We start from the raw sequence: 19050 nt of genomic DNA on the forward strand, positions 1-19050 counted from the left end.
AGTTTAAGATTGAAAATTACACCTGTCTTCTGGATTTGCCACAAATTTTTTATCTGCCTGATTAATCAATATATAGAAAAAATGTTAAAGTAATGAACAATGGTGATGGATTTGTCAGTTCATTCTAATAGTTTTATCAATTTTTACTTTTAACTTTTGACTTAAAGTGCACGTACTTTAAATACTGTTAAACTTCCCTTATTAATTGTATATTATCATTAAGTAATTATGCTCTTTGGCCTTAATAATGCTTTGTGTATTAAAATGTATTTGTCTGATATTAATATAAAAACACTAGTTTATTCTTATTTGTATTTTCCAGGAAGTTATTTTTCACATTCTTTTACTTTCAACATTTTATGCTTTTGTTTGATATTCTCTTAAAAATAACACATAACAAAACATTTATTTATTTACTTATTTATTTAATCGATCTCTGTCTTTTAACAATTTCTGACTTAAGTTTTTATCCAGTTTGTAAGTTTCTGAAATACAAAAATTTTTGTTTTGTTCACTGATATACCCCATTAGGTTAAATGGCACCTGGCACATAGTAAGTGCTAAATAAATGTTTGCTAATTTAGTTTATTTCTAATGTGTTATGGGCTTTTAATGTCATGAGGTTTATTCCCTTCTGACTCTCCTTCTTTTATATTCTTTAAGATTTTTTCTTTATTTTTCTGTCTGCAGGTTTACAAATATAATTTATGTTTCTGGTTTTTTGAAGATTAGGTTTCACATTTTAATATGTATAGATAACAGAATTTTAAAAATTAATAATCATGTTTACTCAAGATACAGGTCTTAGAATATTTTAACTAAAATTATCCCCCAAACATAAATGGTAAATCACATATTTTTATTCTAAGTTGATTTTCCCCTTATTCCCAAAATTAGTTCTTTAGTGATAATTGCTTTCATATAGTCAACATTTATCTATAGTTGTCTTATATACATGTCTACTAATTTTTCTTATACTTCAGTCATTCTGAGTTTCGTTTTATTCTTTATAGAGTACATCTTTAGAAGTTCCCATAGCAAGGGATGGTCTATTTTTAGCAAACTGTGTTTCTAATTGGCTAAAGTATCTCTAATTCACCCTGGTTCTTGGATAATAGTCAACTGAACATAGAAGTATAAATTGAAAAATTAACACTTTGAAGTTTTATTTTACTGCATCTGACTATATCTTTGCCATTGAGAAGTCAATCTTGATTTCTTTGTGGAAAATCTTTTATTTCTGGTGCTTTTGAAATATGTCTTTGTTTGATATTATATGATATTATACAGTTTAAGATGTATTTTTGGTGTAATTATTTTTGCTTAGAAGTCACTGTGCTTCAAAATTGAAAGAATCATGTCTTTTCATTTTTTAATACTCCAGTCTTTTAACTCTTATTATTCTTTTACTTAAGAATTTTAACTGGATCTTTGTTACATGTAATTTACTCTATTCTGCACATCACTGAAGCTATTTATTACACTTTCCATCTCTGTCTCTCCGGGCTATTCATTGTACTTCTCCCATTTCTTAGTAACCACCTAAAATGTTTTACCATCTGACCTAAGTCCCTTGACCAAGCCTCTTCTGCCCTCCCCCCCAACCCCTATTCCTACCAAGGTTTTCTTTATTCACTTCACTTCTTACTCGCCATAAAAAATGTCCCTCCCAGCTGGGACGAGCCCCTTGAGTCTCCTCTCTTATCTCTCCCCATTCTCATGTTAATTGTTCCAATGCTGTTACTTCCCTGGTTGTGACTCCAAGAAACATTGAAGGGACTAGCAGTATCTTTAATGTTTGCATTACCTCAAATCTACTTTGCTGCTGATGGAATTAAGGAACTTCCCCAGAATAAATACAGTATAACAAATTAAACATTAAACTTCCAAATTAACAAGAATTTCAAATGAAGTGGAAATGAACTATGGAAATAGTTCTGTGGGAATTATTTGTTTTTCAAAGTTTAAATGTGTGTTATAAGAGGAAATATACAGACTACTCTTGGACAAGTAGACCAGCAGCCTAAAGTGAAAATTAGGAATGTTAGTAATGAAAACCAATTTTTCCACTTGTATGTATAACTCTGAATTTATAATGAAAGTCCAAGGGAAAATATAATTTATTATACAGAAATGGATTATACAAATAGTTTTCTCACATATCAAATCCAAAAATCAAAATATGCTTTAAAAGTAGAAACTGGCCCTGGCTGGTATAGCTCGGTGGATTGAGCACAGGCCTGCGAACCAAACCACCGAAGTTCAATTCCCAGTCAGGGCACATGCCTGGGCTGCAGGCCAGTTCCCAGCAGGGGATGCAGAGAGGGAACCATACATTGATATTTCACTCACTCTCTCCTTCCCCACCCCTCTAAAGATAAATAAATAAAATCTTTTTTAAAAAGTAGAAACTGTTTTATTACCTATAGGGAGGGGTAATAATGATAACCGAGCTTCGAAGTTGCTACTCTTTGCTATTTTCTTGCTGATGTGAATTTGTGAGTAACTTCTAAGATAGCATTAAATGGAGTACAAGAGAAAACTCAGGAAATGACTTGGAAAGAAGAAATGACAAAGTATTGTTATTATGAAGTCACTGTAGAAGCTAAACCCCGAAACTGACCAATAAAAAAGAAGTCGTATAAAACTGATATGGTCCCATCCCACGTTGAGCAATTGGGCCTTTAAAAATAAGAGTTTGCTCTAACTCAAAATGTCAGAACATTTTGTTATGGACAAAGGGCAGAAAAATGACATAAACACCAGGAAATGAAAAGGAAGTGAAACTTAGAGAAAAGTAATGGTAGAACACTAACGAATTTGCATTTTTCTAATAGAATTTTAAAATCTCTGTAATGATTTTTTTAAAGATTTTATTATTTATTTATCTTTAGAGAGGAAGGAGAGAGGGAGAGAAACATCAATGTATGGTTGCCTTTCGTGCGTCCCCTGCTGGGAACTGGCCTTTAGGGAATCGGCCTGCAACCCAGGCATGTGCCCTGACTGGGAATTGAACCATGATCCTTTGGTTCCCAGGCTCGCACTCAATCCACTGAGCTACACCAGCCAGGTTTGATTTTTTTTAATTGCTTTGTAAAGTTCATTTACAATCTGCTGGATATGGTTATGATCTGTCTAACAGAAAATACCAGTGATGATGGCATCTATGTTTTGTACTTCTAGAGAGAGCAAATTTTATTTCATGTGTATTTAACTTCACAACAAATAAAGCTACCCTTCCTATATAGAGATAAGTCTGCTGATCTACAATTAATATTTCATGTTTTTGCAGATGCTTTTCCTATGCTACCAAGAGTTTCACTAAGCCAGACTCTCTCTATTTTTCCAGTTTTTTTGTGACTAAGACTCCATATTTCCCAGAGAATAAGCTGCAGCAAGGGTATAACCTGAATCTGAAACGAATTTTTCCATCCAGGCAAAGCCACTCTGTTCATTTGAACATCTATTCCATCGAGCTATCTGTTACAAATCATTTTGCCTCATTCACTCTTCATATGTTAAACAGAAATCACTTAAGATTTTGGTAAGATGAAGAACAAAGGCTATGATATTCCCTTCTAACTTTAGGTACGAAGAAATAAGTCGTACCTCAGAAACTCTGAACACTGCTCTAATCTTCATTTTTTGAAGTCCTATTTTTATTTGGACCATTAAAAATTTAGGATTTGGAAAGGTTTGTTTTTATTTTTATTTCAGATACTGATTGAGCAGCAAGTTCTTAGGGCATAAACATAACTTGAAGATGTGATCTTCAAGAGGATTGAGACTTGTTGAGGAGATAAGACATAGCCCCATGAAACATTAGGAAAGTCACTCTACACAGGGGTGTCCAACCTGTGGCCCAACACAAAATTGTAAACTTACATAAAACATTATGAGATTTGTGTGTGTGTGTGATTACATGTCCCAATGTATTTAATGTATGGCTCAAGACAACTCTTCTTCCAGTGTAGAAGTGTAGCACAGAGACGTCAAAAGTTTGGACACCCTTGTCTGCTGGTATAGATGTTCTTTAAGAGTTTAAAGTGCATAATGAAATATTCAAGAAACCATCCACAGACAGGATGGGACTTAAATTCTGTATATCTAGAAGGATGGTTGATGTATTGAATAAAGGAAAATAAAAAGAAAACGTAGGTGTTCCTAAGAGGAAAAATGCACAAAAAAGTTTGGAAGCAGAATAAGCACAGGCCGGTACAACTTAATGACATCAGCACAGCAGACAATAAAGTTTATACTGGAGAAAATCTGGGAATTAGGTATACGTTGTGAAACAGATGCTCACAGCTGAGAGCCTTGACTATCAGGAAAGACGTTTCTAAAGTCCCCAAGGATGGATGTGACAGTGACAAAGGCAATGTTCCAGAACTACTCATTGAGTTGCAATGTGGAAATATATTGGCCTGAAATAAACACAGGTGGCAGTGAGGCTGAGGAGAAAACTTCTGTAAACCAGATGTTATGTGATCAAAAATGTGACCAGGGTGGGCAATGATTATGCAAAGAAAGGGGTTAATATGAGATGTATTACAATGGGCATGTTTATTAGTTTTTGAGTCTCACTAAATGTTAGAAAATAGAGGAGGGAAAGTCATCAACTGCTTCCAACTTTCAAGGCAGAATAACTGGGGTGAGTAATAGCTATCCTTATAATGTATTGGTGAAAAGCAAGAAAAAAGGGAGTTGCGGAGATTTTAAAAATCAACTTTAAAGACAATTTTTGCTGTGTTTGAGTGTTATTTTGCAAATAGCAACATCCCAGTAAACATTTGGAAATGCTGTGTTGAAATTCAGTGACAATTTTTAGATGAAACTATAGCTTTGGTCCCCAATTGTTTGGTTAAAAGTAATAGCTAAAGCCACAGAAAGAGAAATTCCCCAAAAGCTTGCGTGTGAAGAACCTATCAGTGAGCTGGAGACAGCTTGGAAGGGCACTGAGGGAGAAGGCGGGAGGGACAGGAAAGGGAGAAACTGGAGCCTGTGTGTGTGTGTGTGTGTGTGTGTGTGTGTGTGTAGGTAGGGGGTGAGGGGACAGAGACTGAGTGAGACAGAGAGATGGAGGCAGGGACAGGAGGCAGAGAAACAGAAGCCAAGAGATGGAAAGAGAAGGATGTCACTGAACTTGTAGGAAGCGACTTTACAGGGGAGGACCACAACCATGCAGAAAGCCGGGGAGCATGCATGACTCGGGGACCTGAAAGCTGGTCAGTTTCAGCATTCTGTGGTGCAGTGAAAGGTTCCATGAAAAAAGATACTTTATCTCCTTTTGCAGAGAGTTAGACATCTTCCATTTGGAAAAAAAATTGAAATATTATGTTTCTGTAAGAAATTAAATCTACATAATATATCTTTGATATTATTTTTTAAAGCATTTGCTTCCCTCCTGGTAAAAATGTAGAACTGCATTATACCTGCAAATTGACTTTTTTAATAATACATAGGGTCACGGTCATCTAAATTTCATCTCGAATTATGGTAAATTGTAAAGAATGCATTCAAGGATCTATTTGTCCAAAGTTTCCTTCTGGCATGACAGCAGCAAAGAAGACATTTTCAATCAATTCAACTTTTCCTATCAAAGGACAATATAATCTGGTTAACTTTCATATCCATAGGAGGCACAGGGCTTTTCGGACGGAGGTAGAGGTTTATGAGCATAAAATTGAGAACAATTAGCACTTAAATTAATGTTACATGAGATTCAACATCTGGTAAGTGTTTCATCATTTTGGGTCATAGACCACCTGCTAGGCTAAATGTTCACACAATTGCAATTTCCTCTGCATACAAATGAAATAAGAATGACACTTCAAAAATATTTTTTTCTAAATTTAACAGAATGTATGTAGGGACCTCTCACATTTGAAAACTGGATGTTAGTAATAAATTAAACACTCATAGGATGAAACATATGGGATCAAAATAAACAGGAAATGCTGCTATATTTTCAAGCATATTTTATAATAAATTAGCTATAATGCTAACGTTAGTTTCACTCATTGATTTAATCACTGCCACTATTAGTATTGGTCTCCTGTTTATCCACCAAATATTTATGAGCAAAAACCTGTCAACCTCTCAAAGTCTTTATGTTATTTATATGATAGAGCTCTCAAACATCTGGATGTTTGTGGCAATAGAGCTGCACCAGAAAATGCCAAATCTCAAGATGCTTCCTGCAAGCTACCACAAACACCAGTCCATGCACAATACATCCTAGTCTATTCTGAACTTCTAGACTGAGACCTCCAAGATCCCTTCAGTGTAAGCATAAAAATCTTGGAAGTGTCCTGCCTCAGCAGAATTCCTTTCTGGGACCAAAGGGAGACTTCAGGGTATCTGAGATCCAGAGACTTCTATATCAACAAGCTGGATAGACTTCAGGAAGTCAGAATACCCGCAAAGCCTATCCACATCCATTCAGGGACACTCCGGACACTCAGATCTACCCAAGAAGCCCACGACCTCCCCAGAGGACAACCGCAGACATCAACAGCATGGCCGGGAGGTCCTAGGGCCTTCTAAGTTAGGGCGCAAAACCAGATGAAAGAGCACAGCATAACCAGGGGGCAGCTCTAAACTTATTGGCTTTAAATATGAGCCTTCTCAGTAAATTTTAGTTAGAACAAAGGGTTCTACGGCCAAAGAAGGGGGGTCAGGGAGGGTAAATAAAAACACGTCGTTCACTGAGTCTATTTTTTTAAATATAGCAGACAAATGGTGAAGTCTCTTATGTGAACCATTACCATTTGAGTTCTGATTTGACATTAAAAAACTAAAGTATAATTCAAGGATATTTGGGATTTCTTATTTTCCCTGTTCTGACAGTGTTAAGTAGGAGGGCTAATTAACCCCTCTGTTCATCAGCCTTCGTTTGACAAGTTCTTTACGACGAACCAAAGCCTTATTACTCAGAATGGAAATGAATTAAGTGAATTTGTGTTCCAAGGCCCTGTGGCTGACGTGTGTCCCTGTACCAAAAGTAATCCAGAGCCAAACAAGCCAAAAGCAGAGTGTAGCGGTTAGGCCTGCATTTCTGGGGTCAGGAATCTTGCTCTGTCCATTTACTTGCTGTGTTCTTAGGCAAATCACTTCCTACCTGTGTACCTCAACTCCCTATTTGTAAAACAGGAGACAACATCCCCAATTTTGTAAACATATCAAGAGGATTTAAAAACACAATGCACACAAAATACTTAGAACAAGAAAAGGTAGAATAAGTACTCAGTAAATATTAGCCTGTATGGGCATTAAGAACTGAATTTGTTTTAGAACCATTTTCATGACTCTTGAATTACTGCCCATTCTAATTACAAAGTCTGTACAGTTATCATTCCAAATGTCCTTCTGCAACTAGGTTGGATGAGAACTAAATTCATTAGGCTTATATTTTAGCTCTCACTTGGTAACTTCTGTCTTTCCTTTTACTTTACATTATTTCCTTACATTTCAAACTATAAACAGAAAAACCAAATTCTCCTGAAAAGAGTCACAGAGAAAAATATTAAGGCTATAAGGTGGTCCTAAATTTCCTATTTTGAATGTGGAGAAAGAGGGCCATTTCTATGTTTTGTGTATGTTTATATTTTCAGAAAAAATATAAATAATGAAAGAAACTTTTGACATGTCAGCTATTTGACCTTTTGATGAGTGCATTTACTTTGTATCTTTAATGTTTGTACTTATTTTTTCCAAGTACAACTTCTCAAATCTAGAAAATATTACCCTGAAAACAATAATAATATTATGAAGTCTTTAGTTCCCCTCCTGTTGTATTTCAGATCTTCAAGGACACCATGTGTTGCCTCAGACAGTTGACTGGTCATCTTTTCCTCCCCAACAATATCTCTTGACTCTTGGGTTCAAAAACAAAGAAGATGGGAAATTTTTGGAAAAAGTATCAAGTAGGAAGCTGCCAACATTTACAGGTAAATCACCTGGACTTATTACCCTTCAATAGTGCTATAAGGCAAGACTTGTACATTATTCAAGTCTTATTTATCACAAGGCCTGGTATATAGTAGAGCATGGGACCCCAAAAATGTTTGTTGGGTTATCATTAACTCTTTCTGATCTTCTTTGTGTGTTAATTAACAATATCCAGAATTCTGGCTCCAGGAAAGCTTCCCCCAAGACCAAACACAATCCTAGAGTGTTTACCTTCCTCACTCAACCATCTCCCCCACGCACACTATGGCCAACGTCTATTCATAGGGCATTTAAAGAATACAAATATTATCGTCCTCAATTAGCAAATGTGGAAGACAATTATGCAGCAATTATTTTATGGACTGAAGCAACCTTAAATCACTTGAATGATCTACTATTGTATTTATATCTGTTCCACTTCTTTCTTATGTAATTAACCAAGACCTTAGATCTCCTGAAGAGTACTATAATTAAATGGTATTCAGCAATTCTAGCTGAAACTTTTAAAAAAATATTTTTAAAAAAGAAAATATTCACAGAGTATTGAAGCCAAACTTGTGGGCTGAATGCATGACCAGGTTGAATTTATTCCTTCTGCTCTACCCACATAATTAAGGATTTGTGTTTTGTCTGGCACTGTATCTTCTGAAGCTTATCTCAACTTTGAGCTACATTCAAAGTCCAAGGTCCAGCACACTTGAATAATACCTGGGAGGAAAAAAACAAAAATCAGACACATTTATGACAACATTTTTTCACAACTCAGGAAAAACATCCTCTGCAGAGAGAGGTGAATTGTTACAGGCTGTGTCTTGGATTTCTCAATCAGGAAACAGCAAAATGAACAAGTGGTCTCCTCTAAAGGGCCTGCTGCTCTGCCTGTCTCATCGATTTTCATTGTTGTGTGTGTGGTCTAGGGCCAGGACTGGTTTCTAGACGAAAGATTTCATATCTATTAACATTGAGATATCTGTTTATTGCTTGCTAAAGAAAGTATTTTGAAATGGATGTCTGGAAAAAATAGTGTAAAAGTTTATCGTTACAATTTTTAGAACATAAAACTCCCTTCGGTCTGCTTACCAGAGAAGACACAGTGAGACAGATGGAGACCATGGGGAAGCGAATCTTGCCAATATTGGATTTTATTAGAAGCACCCAGTTGAATGTAGGTATATGAGTGTTTTATATTTGTTCAATGTACAAATATTAAACAATTCTAGAATTACGGAAAGTTTATAGTGCAAATATTGCAAGTATTGAAAGAATTTTAAAACTTTCACAGTAAATCTCATTTGCAAAACCAACCAAAGTTTAGCTAATGATTTTATTCCTTGTATGTTTAAAAATATTTTAAATGCTATGCTTTGCAATTTATTAGGTAGTGCTTTTTTAAAGCATTTTCTTGTGCTTTCTGATACCTAATTTAAGGTTGCAGTGAATTTCTCATTTCAACTCACTAACAAAATGTTAGCAAATATAGTGTTGCCCCTATATCATATATCGGCCTATTGCATATAACCATCTTGTTACCTAGACAAGAATTCAGCCAGCACCAACACACCACACTAATTAAATCAGTGCTACTTTAAATATTGCCAATCGTTCTTTGCATACCCTCATGTAAATTATCTAATCCCTTTCTCTGATCCAAGAAAAATGTGTCCTTTCTGCTTTTCAGCCTTAAAAAGCCAAAAATAAGACCTGAATTATGCTGTGCTATTTTATAAAATATAAGCTATAAAGGGAACTGCTCATTAATAAGCTATCAAGTCTGTGGGTTTCTTTTTTTTAATACAGTAGTTCCCCCCTACCCCCACCCATCCAAGGTTCACTTTCCATAGTTTCAGTTACCTTAGGTAAACCGCAATTGGAAAATATTAAATGGAACATTCTGGAAATAAACAATTCAAAAGTTTTAAATTGCACACCATTCTGAGTCGCTCATTTGCTCTCCTCACGTAGGCATTGTATCATCTCAGATCACTCATTACAGGAAAGGTGAGAACAGTACTGTGAGATATTTTGAGAGAGAGAGAACACAGTCACATAATTTCTATTGCAGTATTTTGTTATCATTGTTCTATTTTACTATTAGTTGTTATTAATCTCTTACTGTGCCTAATTCATAAGTTAACTTTTATCTGAGGCATATATGTATAGGAAAAAATAGTTTATTTAGGGTTCCATACTATCAGTGCGGTTTCAGGCACCCACTGTGGGTCTTGGAATGTATTTTCCCAAGGATAGGAGGGAACTACTATATTTTTCGAAAGACCTGTAAACTGGAAATTTTAAATAATTTTCCTGTTGTGAATTTTGTATTACATCATTGATTTGACATCCTTACCTTACAAGGGGGAGCCAAAGAGGCCATCACAAACAACTTCACATCTATTCAACAGTTTGGGAAAGCTATAAATTCTCCAATATATTTACACACACACTCTTACCAACCTCTCCATCCTAATTAGAGACCCACACACATCATCATTGTCATCATCAGGCCCTTGCAAGCAAACAAAGGGTTGCTAACAAGAGCTGTCACCACATAGCGTTATCGCTTCGTCCACCCAGGGTTAGCCTAGCAGAGCCAGGCTGCTGAGCGCTGTGGAGGTGACTCGCCTGTGCCCCGGGTCATCTCCGGCCAGCACAGGTCTCCCAGTGTGTTGTGAATGCAGCCCATCTAAGTTGTGATGGGCCTGTCTAAGCATCTTAACTGTTCTTAACTCATTATCTTCTCACCTTGAAAAGGACATTCTAGCTATTTGGAAATTTATATATGCATATAGTTTATGTGTCTATATAATGAAATTAGCATCTAATTAATAACTCAATCTTCTTTAAAATGAGTCAGCATCACATTGCTAACTGCAAGGAATTTATTCTTGCCTGTGTTTGCTTCTATGGAAAATGATGGTTTTTAAAAGATTATCTGTAAAAGCTTTAATAGAATTTAAGTGAGTGATCCCAAAGGTACACAGGGACCACAAGTATATCCAAATATCAACCCCTAGGTTTCTTATTATATGGCCAACTACAGCTTCATAAAGCCAGACTGAATAAAACTGGCTGCAAAGGTAACCTAGCTTAATGAAGCAAGTAATGAGTTGGTGAGTAGAAATTATTCCTACATGGTGGCATTAACTGTCACCCAGCCAGCCCTCCAGTGTCTTTAACAGCCCCTGTGGTCTGTTTTTTACTGTCAGATATCAAATGCCCTCCACTCAAATGCTTAGGCATTGCATCCCCCTTATTGGCTGTTACCCTACCTGGTGACACCTTGACACAGTTCAAGACTGTGCTCTGACTGTGTAACCCCAGGGCAAGTCACTTAATCTCTGAGCTATTTTTTCTCATTTATAAGATAAGCTGGTACCTATCAGGCCCACCTCACAGAGCTGTTATGAGATCAAAAGTACATGATCCGTGTTGATAAGTCAACTTGGTAAAGTCTTATAAATTTTACAAGTATTAATTATTTGTATTGATTTTATTAGCTTTGACAAAAGGACTTATTTTATAGACCTTCCTTTTGCTTTATACAAACTGTGTACTTTGAAATTACATGTTCTTCCAAAATGAAGATTGTGCAAGTGTCCTGTGGGTTTTGATTTTTTTTTTTAACTCACCAATGTGCTCTGTGTCACAGAGTTTAGGTACCTTCGTGCTTTGAGTGATAAAGGCAGGACTGGATCTGTCATCTCCAGTCATGGAGCGGATCTGCTGCCCACAGTGGGGCTCCCCAGGGACCATGAATGTTCACCCCTTGCCATGAGGACGTAGACACAGTTGGCGAAGGAAACAAAGAACATTCTGGAATGAGGGAGGTCTCTGTGTCTCAGACAATGGTTCTCCTTACACACTGGCGCCAGTTTCCTCACATGTATAGATTGCTTTGCTAGGCGCACAGCACATGGCCAACGCAGAATGATTCTGATATCTTAAGGGTTATAATCTAAAATATTCTACTTCCTGCCTCTCTGGTGGCTTTTAACCCCACTGAACATCAGCACCATTTAACCAGTAGCTCTACTTCAATAGTATTTTTCCTTCTCTAGATTTTTGTCCTAATTATTTTACATGCTATCAGATGCAATTGTGCTTTTTCAATCCTTAATTTTACTGGTTGCTGTCAGTTTCAAACCTTTTGTATGGTGCTTCCTGGGCTAAGTGTTAAACAGCTAAAATAATAAAATATTTTGCTGTGCATGAAGCCTCCTTCACAGGCTGACTTGCCCCCAAAATGACTTAACTAACCGTAATTTTAGTACCTCATTAATTTTACTTTTAATTTCCTCTAAGTGAAGCATTAAAAATGTTTACATATGCACATTGAAAGTGAACAATAATATGTGCTTTCTACCCCCTTTTTTGCAATTAATGTTTTTATATGTTGTGTAAAGTCCAAATGTTTGGGCTGTGCTTTTCAGCACTATTATTCATAGTGCCACTTATCTGCCAAACGTTTATCCATACCTGCTATTAAACCTGGGCAATGCTGCCTAAAGCCTTTATTTGACCTTCCTATTTGCTTAACCTTCACTGTACCTGTGTGAGCTTCAGTGATTGCGACTTTATTACACTCTTTCCAGCAGCTAGAGGGCCCTTCGATCACTCCGGAAGTCTCACTGGGAAGGCTGCTTCCCTTTAGATCTCATCTTTGCTAGCATTATTAGATGTTTAAGGTAATTCCTTTATTTTGCATCATTTCCTTTATTTTCTTAAAGCAACAGCATTAAACATTCCTGCCAGCATTATCTTAATTTTTATTCCTTTTCACTGCATCTCTCAAAGACCCCTATCTTATATAGGTAAAATATTCATCTGCAGTTTCCTGATAACCAAAACTCCATTTGTCTTGGGAGGAGGGAAAAATTAGCAGCCAGCTATATTCTTTTCCTAGCGTTTTATTTGTATGGAGCACTTCCTGTCTGCTTATGCACCCAACAATCAAGCTAACAAAGCTCCCTTGCCTTCCCCTATTTTTATTCTCCTAATGTTTTGGAAAATTACACTGATAGATTATGTTCCCAAGCAGGCGGCTGTTGTTTCTGTTCTTTGGAGTTGAGTCACTACACCGTTTTCCTGCAACTAGCCCCAGTGTTCATATTTTAAAAAGACAAAGAAAGTAATTTTTCTTTTGAAAGAAAGAAAACTGTTCCTCCTTCAACTTGCTTTCCTCTCTTTGGCAGAATCCCACTGTTTAGCTACAGGTTTGAACTAAATGGGCAGGGTAGCTATTTTGTCAGTTCAGAGAAGGGATCCCAAGCACACAACTTGCAATCATTGCTCCTATCGGTTTATAGATTTTTAGGTAAATGATTAATCTGAAAGGACATGGCAGGGATGGAAGGATGTTAGTCGAATGGCGTAGATAGGAGTTAGGAAGAAATACAGCAAATACAGTGGTGTGGTGGTCAACCTTCCTTTACTAATAACATCCCAGGAAAGTACCAACTTCTAGAAGTTGTTGTCAATTAAAATATGAGTTTCATATTTCAGGAAAAACTGGTTTCTAAATCCAAGGTGAAATTCAGATGCTGTTCAGTAATGCTAGTGACTGATACTTTTCTCTTTGGAAGATATATTTTAAGAAAGAAAAAATATGTCCACTTTCTCTAATTTCTGGGGAAAATCTATTTTATAAGTATGAGGAGGGACCCAAAGAAACTGGAATTATTTTCTGGAGGGCAGATCCCTTGTAGTACAGGCTTCCCCCTCTTTGTGAATATTCTAGGAACCCACCTGTATCAGTGTACCAGCTGGCATGATTGTGAGAGGCGGCATTCGGCTTCAGTGAATTTTGGGAGAGAGTCTTTCAATGCTTGCCCATTTCGTGATGGGTAATTTAGGAGTGCACAAGCCCACACCACACTGCGTTCAGCAGTTTTTGCCAAAAAAAGAGACATGACCCCCTTACCCCACCCTCTCTATTCACCCACTTTCACCCTGAGTGACTTTTTTCTTTTGTTTCCTGGATGAAAAAAGTCCTCAGAAAGAAACATTTTGCCGATGTGGAAAAAGTGAAATAAAAAATGCCAGAAGAACTAAAAGGCACCAAAACTGACGACTTCAAAAACTGTTTCAAGCAGTGGGAAAAAGTCTCAATAGTTGTATTGCATTAAATGGAGAGTACTTTGAAGGGGACTGAAGTTGAATCACATAAGAATAAATAAACAATTTTAATAAATAAATTCCAGGTTTTTAGGGTACCCCACTTACATGCACAAAACTAAAATAGTTCTTGCTCAGATACTAAGATTTAAGCAGTGGTTTGTTCTTCAACTTCTGTTTGAGATATCTGAATGTTTCCGGGGGAGGGGTTACCTATCTAAAATCCATAGAGAGAGAGAGACATATATCAAGATTATGATTCACTGAGTAAGGCCCAGGACTCCGCCTAGTTAACCAGCAAGCCCAGTGATCCTGGTGCAGGTGGTCCAGGAGAAACCCTGCCGTAGTGCCTGCGGGCCCCCAGCCTTCCTCCTCTGAGCACCAGGAAGTGCAGGCAAGTGCCAGACTAAGTCTTTCTGTGACTTCCAATTCTCCTCTCCCTCCACACAGTAGAAACTCAAGCGTTTTCTTTTAGCCCATTACAGGCCTCTTTATAAAAGAAGTACTTTTTCTAAATATAAATATAGGAATTTTAACATAAACTTTACCTCTTCTATCATGCATTACAATTTATATTAAACTTCTTAGAGAGGTGATACCTCCTCTCTCATGGCTGGCAACAGCAAACACCTAAGTATGCATCCTTATACAATGCCCCATTTTGAGAAAGCCTGAAGCAGCGATAGATTCATTGGGGTTTGTGGTGCTAACAAATGTGGACAACAGTCTATTCCAAGATGGAGCATGTCAGTTGCTGGGTTGGCCCAAGGTGTCAAAATAAGAGCTATCATTGCATTACTGTTCCTATCAGTTCCACAAGAAGAGGAGCTGGAGCCTGAGGCCATACAAAGAGAACTAAAGGTGAAAGCAGAGCTGAGGTTTGATGGAAGCCATAGGGGTGAACAGAATTCAATTTGCATAAAAATATTCTTTTGTATAAACAAGTCGAGGGCAACTCTTATCTCTTATAATACCTCAGTGTCAAAGATAAAGTCCCCCCTGGTCTAAACAGACACAGCTTTCTGGGGTCACCCCTGGAAGGGTGGGGCACAGGTTCAATGTCAGTGCTCTCTTCTCCCTTCAGCACAACTTCCTCTCGCAGGTCCACCTGCAAATCAGTCCTGCAAAGTGCTCCCTTCTATACACAGCTATTTGAAGGAAGAGTACAGGTGAGTCTCTAAGATGGTAGAAGGAAACATTTGTTTGTACTAGATGTAAATATATCAAAAGATATTAATATATTATAACAAACCCTGACTTCAACTCCCAGAGAAAGCTCTATTTCTGTGGTTTTGTTCTAAAACATTTTCTTTTACTGGGAGACCAGGGGAGCTTCCCGGCATGCTCAGGTGTGATGGAGAAATTGCAGTATGCCAGCTTCCTCAGCCAGCTGCAGAGAGTGAAGGAACAGTCCCAGGTGATCAGTCAAGCCATGGCAGAGCTTGCGACCATTCCCTACCTACAGGACATCAGTCCACAGGAGGCGGAGCTGGTAAGCATTTGTTTTTCCCTGAGTCAACAGGAAAAGTGATATGGTCTGAAACAGATTTGTCGTAATAAATGTAGTCTGAGGACAAACTCCCCGACTCTCATTTTAATGAAGATGCTGGAAAATGTAGAAAGGTGAGTGTGTCTTTTTTCATTTGCTCACATTCACTAGCTTCCATTTTTTTAATAGCAAGAATTGTGTGATGAGTAAAAATGGGGAAAGGTCTGATTATTTTATATTGTGTCAGGCTTCTTATTTTAAGTAAAATTAAATTTTAATAAATTGATTTTTAAACTCCAAGATATGTTAACATGATTCTCTTCTACAGAAAACTGAGAGTACAAAAGAGCAATTGTCATGTAGAAAACCAAATAGTCTTTAGAGACGTTGGCATTGCAGACACACACACACACACACACACACACACACTCACACACACTAGTACATTTAGATAGCATAATTATTTCATTGCAGGCAAAAATGAAGTTAGTCGAATGTCTGTGTTTTCAAACTGAACTGGCCACTTAGAAAACACAGAAGCCATCAGAAACTAGTTGAAGGAATCTCTCAAATAATCTTCAAACAGATGCATATAACCATAATTAATAGTAGAAATGATAACACGCTGGTTGAAGAACAATTAGTAAACAGTTTGCTAGCTGTTCGAGGAAAGGTAAGATGTTCCTTGTATGGAGATCCAAATGTTTTGTAGGGAAGGGCTCTTTACTTTAAGGCTTTAATTGAACATAGCTGAAACGAGTAGTAGACCTGCATGGAATTCACATAGCAAGGGTGAGAACAGCCCGAACCGGTCACCTGTAATTTTCAGGTAACTAGAGGAACCCTTCCTCTCTGAGTTTTTAAAGTTAGAACAAATTAATCAAGAAATGAACTGCCAACCTACATAATGTTCATCTGAACCTGTAAAATCATGTTAAATAAATACTTATGTTCAGAGTATGCATGTAAAATAATCTGACTGGCCGAATAAGAAAACTATGCCCACTAAAGATTTGAACTAGAGGGGGTGGGGGAAGAAAGTCTATTAGTCAAGGAATTACTAAGTCGAAACTGACAGCAATACTTTAAAACCCTTTGCAGCCGTGTGCAGTGGACGCCTTCTAATAGGCCGTGTTTACCCTGCCACTCGCACGGCATTCAGGAGTGGAGTATGGAGCTTTCAGAGTGTGTGTTGCAGCCAATTTTAGATGATTAATGCTCCTGGGAGATACGAGGAAGCAAAGAAAATGTTAATTTAAGAAGCTGGCACAATGTTGATCCTGTCTTCCTGAAAAGCACATGCAAGACTTCAATGAAAAATACAGGGGAGCTTTCTGCACTCCGGTGTTCTTAACCACACGCCGGCAGCTTCGTTTTCCTGAAAATACTTACGTTTCAAAACACACACAAACGGTGGCAAACGAGCACTATTGACATCCCTTACTGATATATTAATGCAATATTCCACTACCTCAAAAAACCTTGGAAAATATGATTTAATGGGATACTTGCATAATTTATATGCCTACTAGAAAAAATTTTAATATATATGAGTGTATATGTGCAGGCCCAACATTTATAAATCATATATCTTGCAAGGTTGCCTCCCCGTGAATAACAGATTTTACTTTTCACCTTGGAAGCACGGGCTAACCTCGACAACAAGTCTTGGGAATGTCTGTGATGGTGCTGCGTCGCCAGCGACGACCCAGTGGAAGAGTCCAAGGGTCTCCACTCTACCCTTCTGCCACTGCTCTGCCGCATCTGAAGTTCAGAACGATTATCTAAGGGTCCAAACTGTTCGAAGCCACAGTGAACAGCCTGTTCTTTTTTTAGAGAACTTTCTTTTTTCAGCTTTGACTGTCACATGGCTCCCTGCGGCTCTGCTGCCCTGCAGCTACGTAGGCAGCATGGGGTGGGGGGGGGCGGGGGGCGCTGTTCTCGATCGGAGTGCGGCAGTCTGGGAAAGGGGTGGGATTTCAAAAACTTGCCTTTGAATGGAACCTACAAAGACAACTTGGTTATTTTGAAGTTTTAGAGAAGAAAAGAAGAGTGAAAGAATTTAAGTGAGCCAGCTCCTTGAAGAGGCAATAAAACAGCACAATTTTAGAATTGTCCTCTGGTGAGCTTTTGCATGATGCCTAAAGTTATGATACATTAGCCTCAGGAGCAAACACTAAAACGCGTTCGTGTACTACATGCCATTTCCTGAGAGAATTAACTACCGCCTTCATTCTTTACAGCCCAAATCTGTTTGTGCAAAGCATCAACACTTACTACATTAAAACCTATATGTTTCCTACACATTTTTGAGAAGAATCTTTTCATTGTTTCAGTACTTTATATCTGCAATAATACTCCGTAATGACTGAAGCAAAGATGAGGTAGCAATGCTCATTGCTGGAAAGATGAGTAATAAAATCATCAGCGTACAAATGATTTTTTAATTAGGTTTTAATCTGTGTGTTCAGAGAAGTTATTTCTGTGCGAATGCCACACTGATAATTTTTATCTCGGTGCCACAGCTGCAGTCACTAATGGCAGATGCTATGGACACCCTTGAAGGAAGAAGTGATAAAGAACGTGTGTGGAATAAAATCCAAAAGGTAAAACTTTCCGCTGAATGAAAAAGATATATTCTTCTCAAAGAAAATGTCCATTTTGGGTCATGTCTGTTTAGAAGATAAAAAGAAAGTTCTTCAGGCTCTTTTATTCTTTGTTTTCTTTTTAAAATAAATGCAGTTCTCACCCTCCCTCTCTCCTTCTCTCTGGAAGTGTAACCCAAACCAAATGTGGGTGTTTTCACCTACTCCCTCAGGTCTGCTTCTTTTTCAACAGACTGTAGTCACATGCTTTTATGGGTCTTCTTATCATGCTCATTTCCATACTCTACTTTTATTTTCTGCTTCTTTATTTTTGGTTATTCTAGTTTTTTTAAAAGCCCCTCCATCACTGCTTTAGTTCACCTCTCAACTCTTTCCCCAATTTTTATCACTTAAGAAAAAATGTCTATATTTTCAATAAACTACAGAGAATAAAGCACTTTGGTGTCTTATGGGGAGGAATAACATATTGGTTGTTAGAAGAAGAGGAACATTTCTTCACTGGCTACTGGAGTTTAAATGAAGCAGCGTTGAGATATACCTGGACCCCTGTACTCAGGAGGCTTATGGGATACCACAGGGCCCCCCTGACCACATAGGAGCGAGTAACATTGAGTCTGTTTCAGCTAAAGATAATAGATTCTGATCAATGTATTCCCCACTCAGTCTCCTCCATTTGCTGTAAGAACCCAAAGGGAACCGGTGTCAGGAGGTGTGGGAGGAGCAAACCAAAGAAACCCTCACTTTAAGAGGTAGCCGTGAGCCAGCCAGGAGGGATTCTGGTGCATCTGAGGAAATGGGTCTTCCGAGATCATGCAGAAGCCTTCATGATGAATGAATAAAACAGAAAGCAAGTGAATGCAGCAAACTTGTTGAGTATTTGCTATGCCAGAG

General features: G+C 37.6%; 1 protein-coding gene across 1 annotated transcript in view; it reads left to right on the plus strand.

Moving 5' to 3' along the window:
- SPATA16 (spermatogenesis associated 16) overlaps positions 1–19050 on the plus strand; it is a 190560-nt gene that overhangs the window by 152654 nt on the left and 18856 nt on the right. The window contains exons 6-9 of the mRNA XM_037046707.1: positions 7803–7949; positions 9003–9115; positions 15392–15556; positions 18079–18159. Coding sequence (XP_036902602.1) covers positions 7803–7949; positions 9003–9115; positions 15392–15556; positions 18079–18159 — 506 coding nt within the window. The remainder of the gene's footprint in view (positions 1–7802; positions 7950–9002; positions 9116–15391; positions 15557–18078; positions 18160–19050) is intronic.

Source organism: Sturnira hondurensis, unplaced genomic scaffold (assembly GCF_014824575.4).
Source record: "Sturnira hondurensis isolate 20B ecotype Veracruz unplaced genomic scaffold, ASM1482457v3 Scaffold0005279, whole genome shotgun sequence".
In the NCBI taxonomy this organism is placed as follows: Eukaryota; Metazoa; Chordata; class Mammalia; order Chiroptera; family Phyllostomidae; genus Sturnira; species Sturnira hondurensis.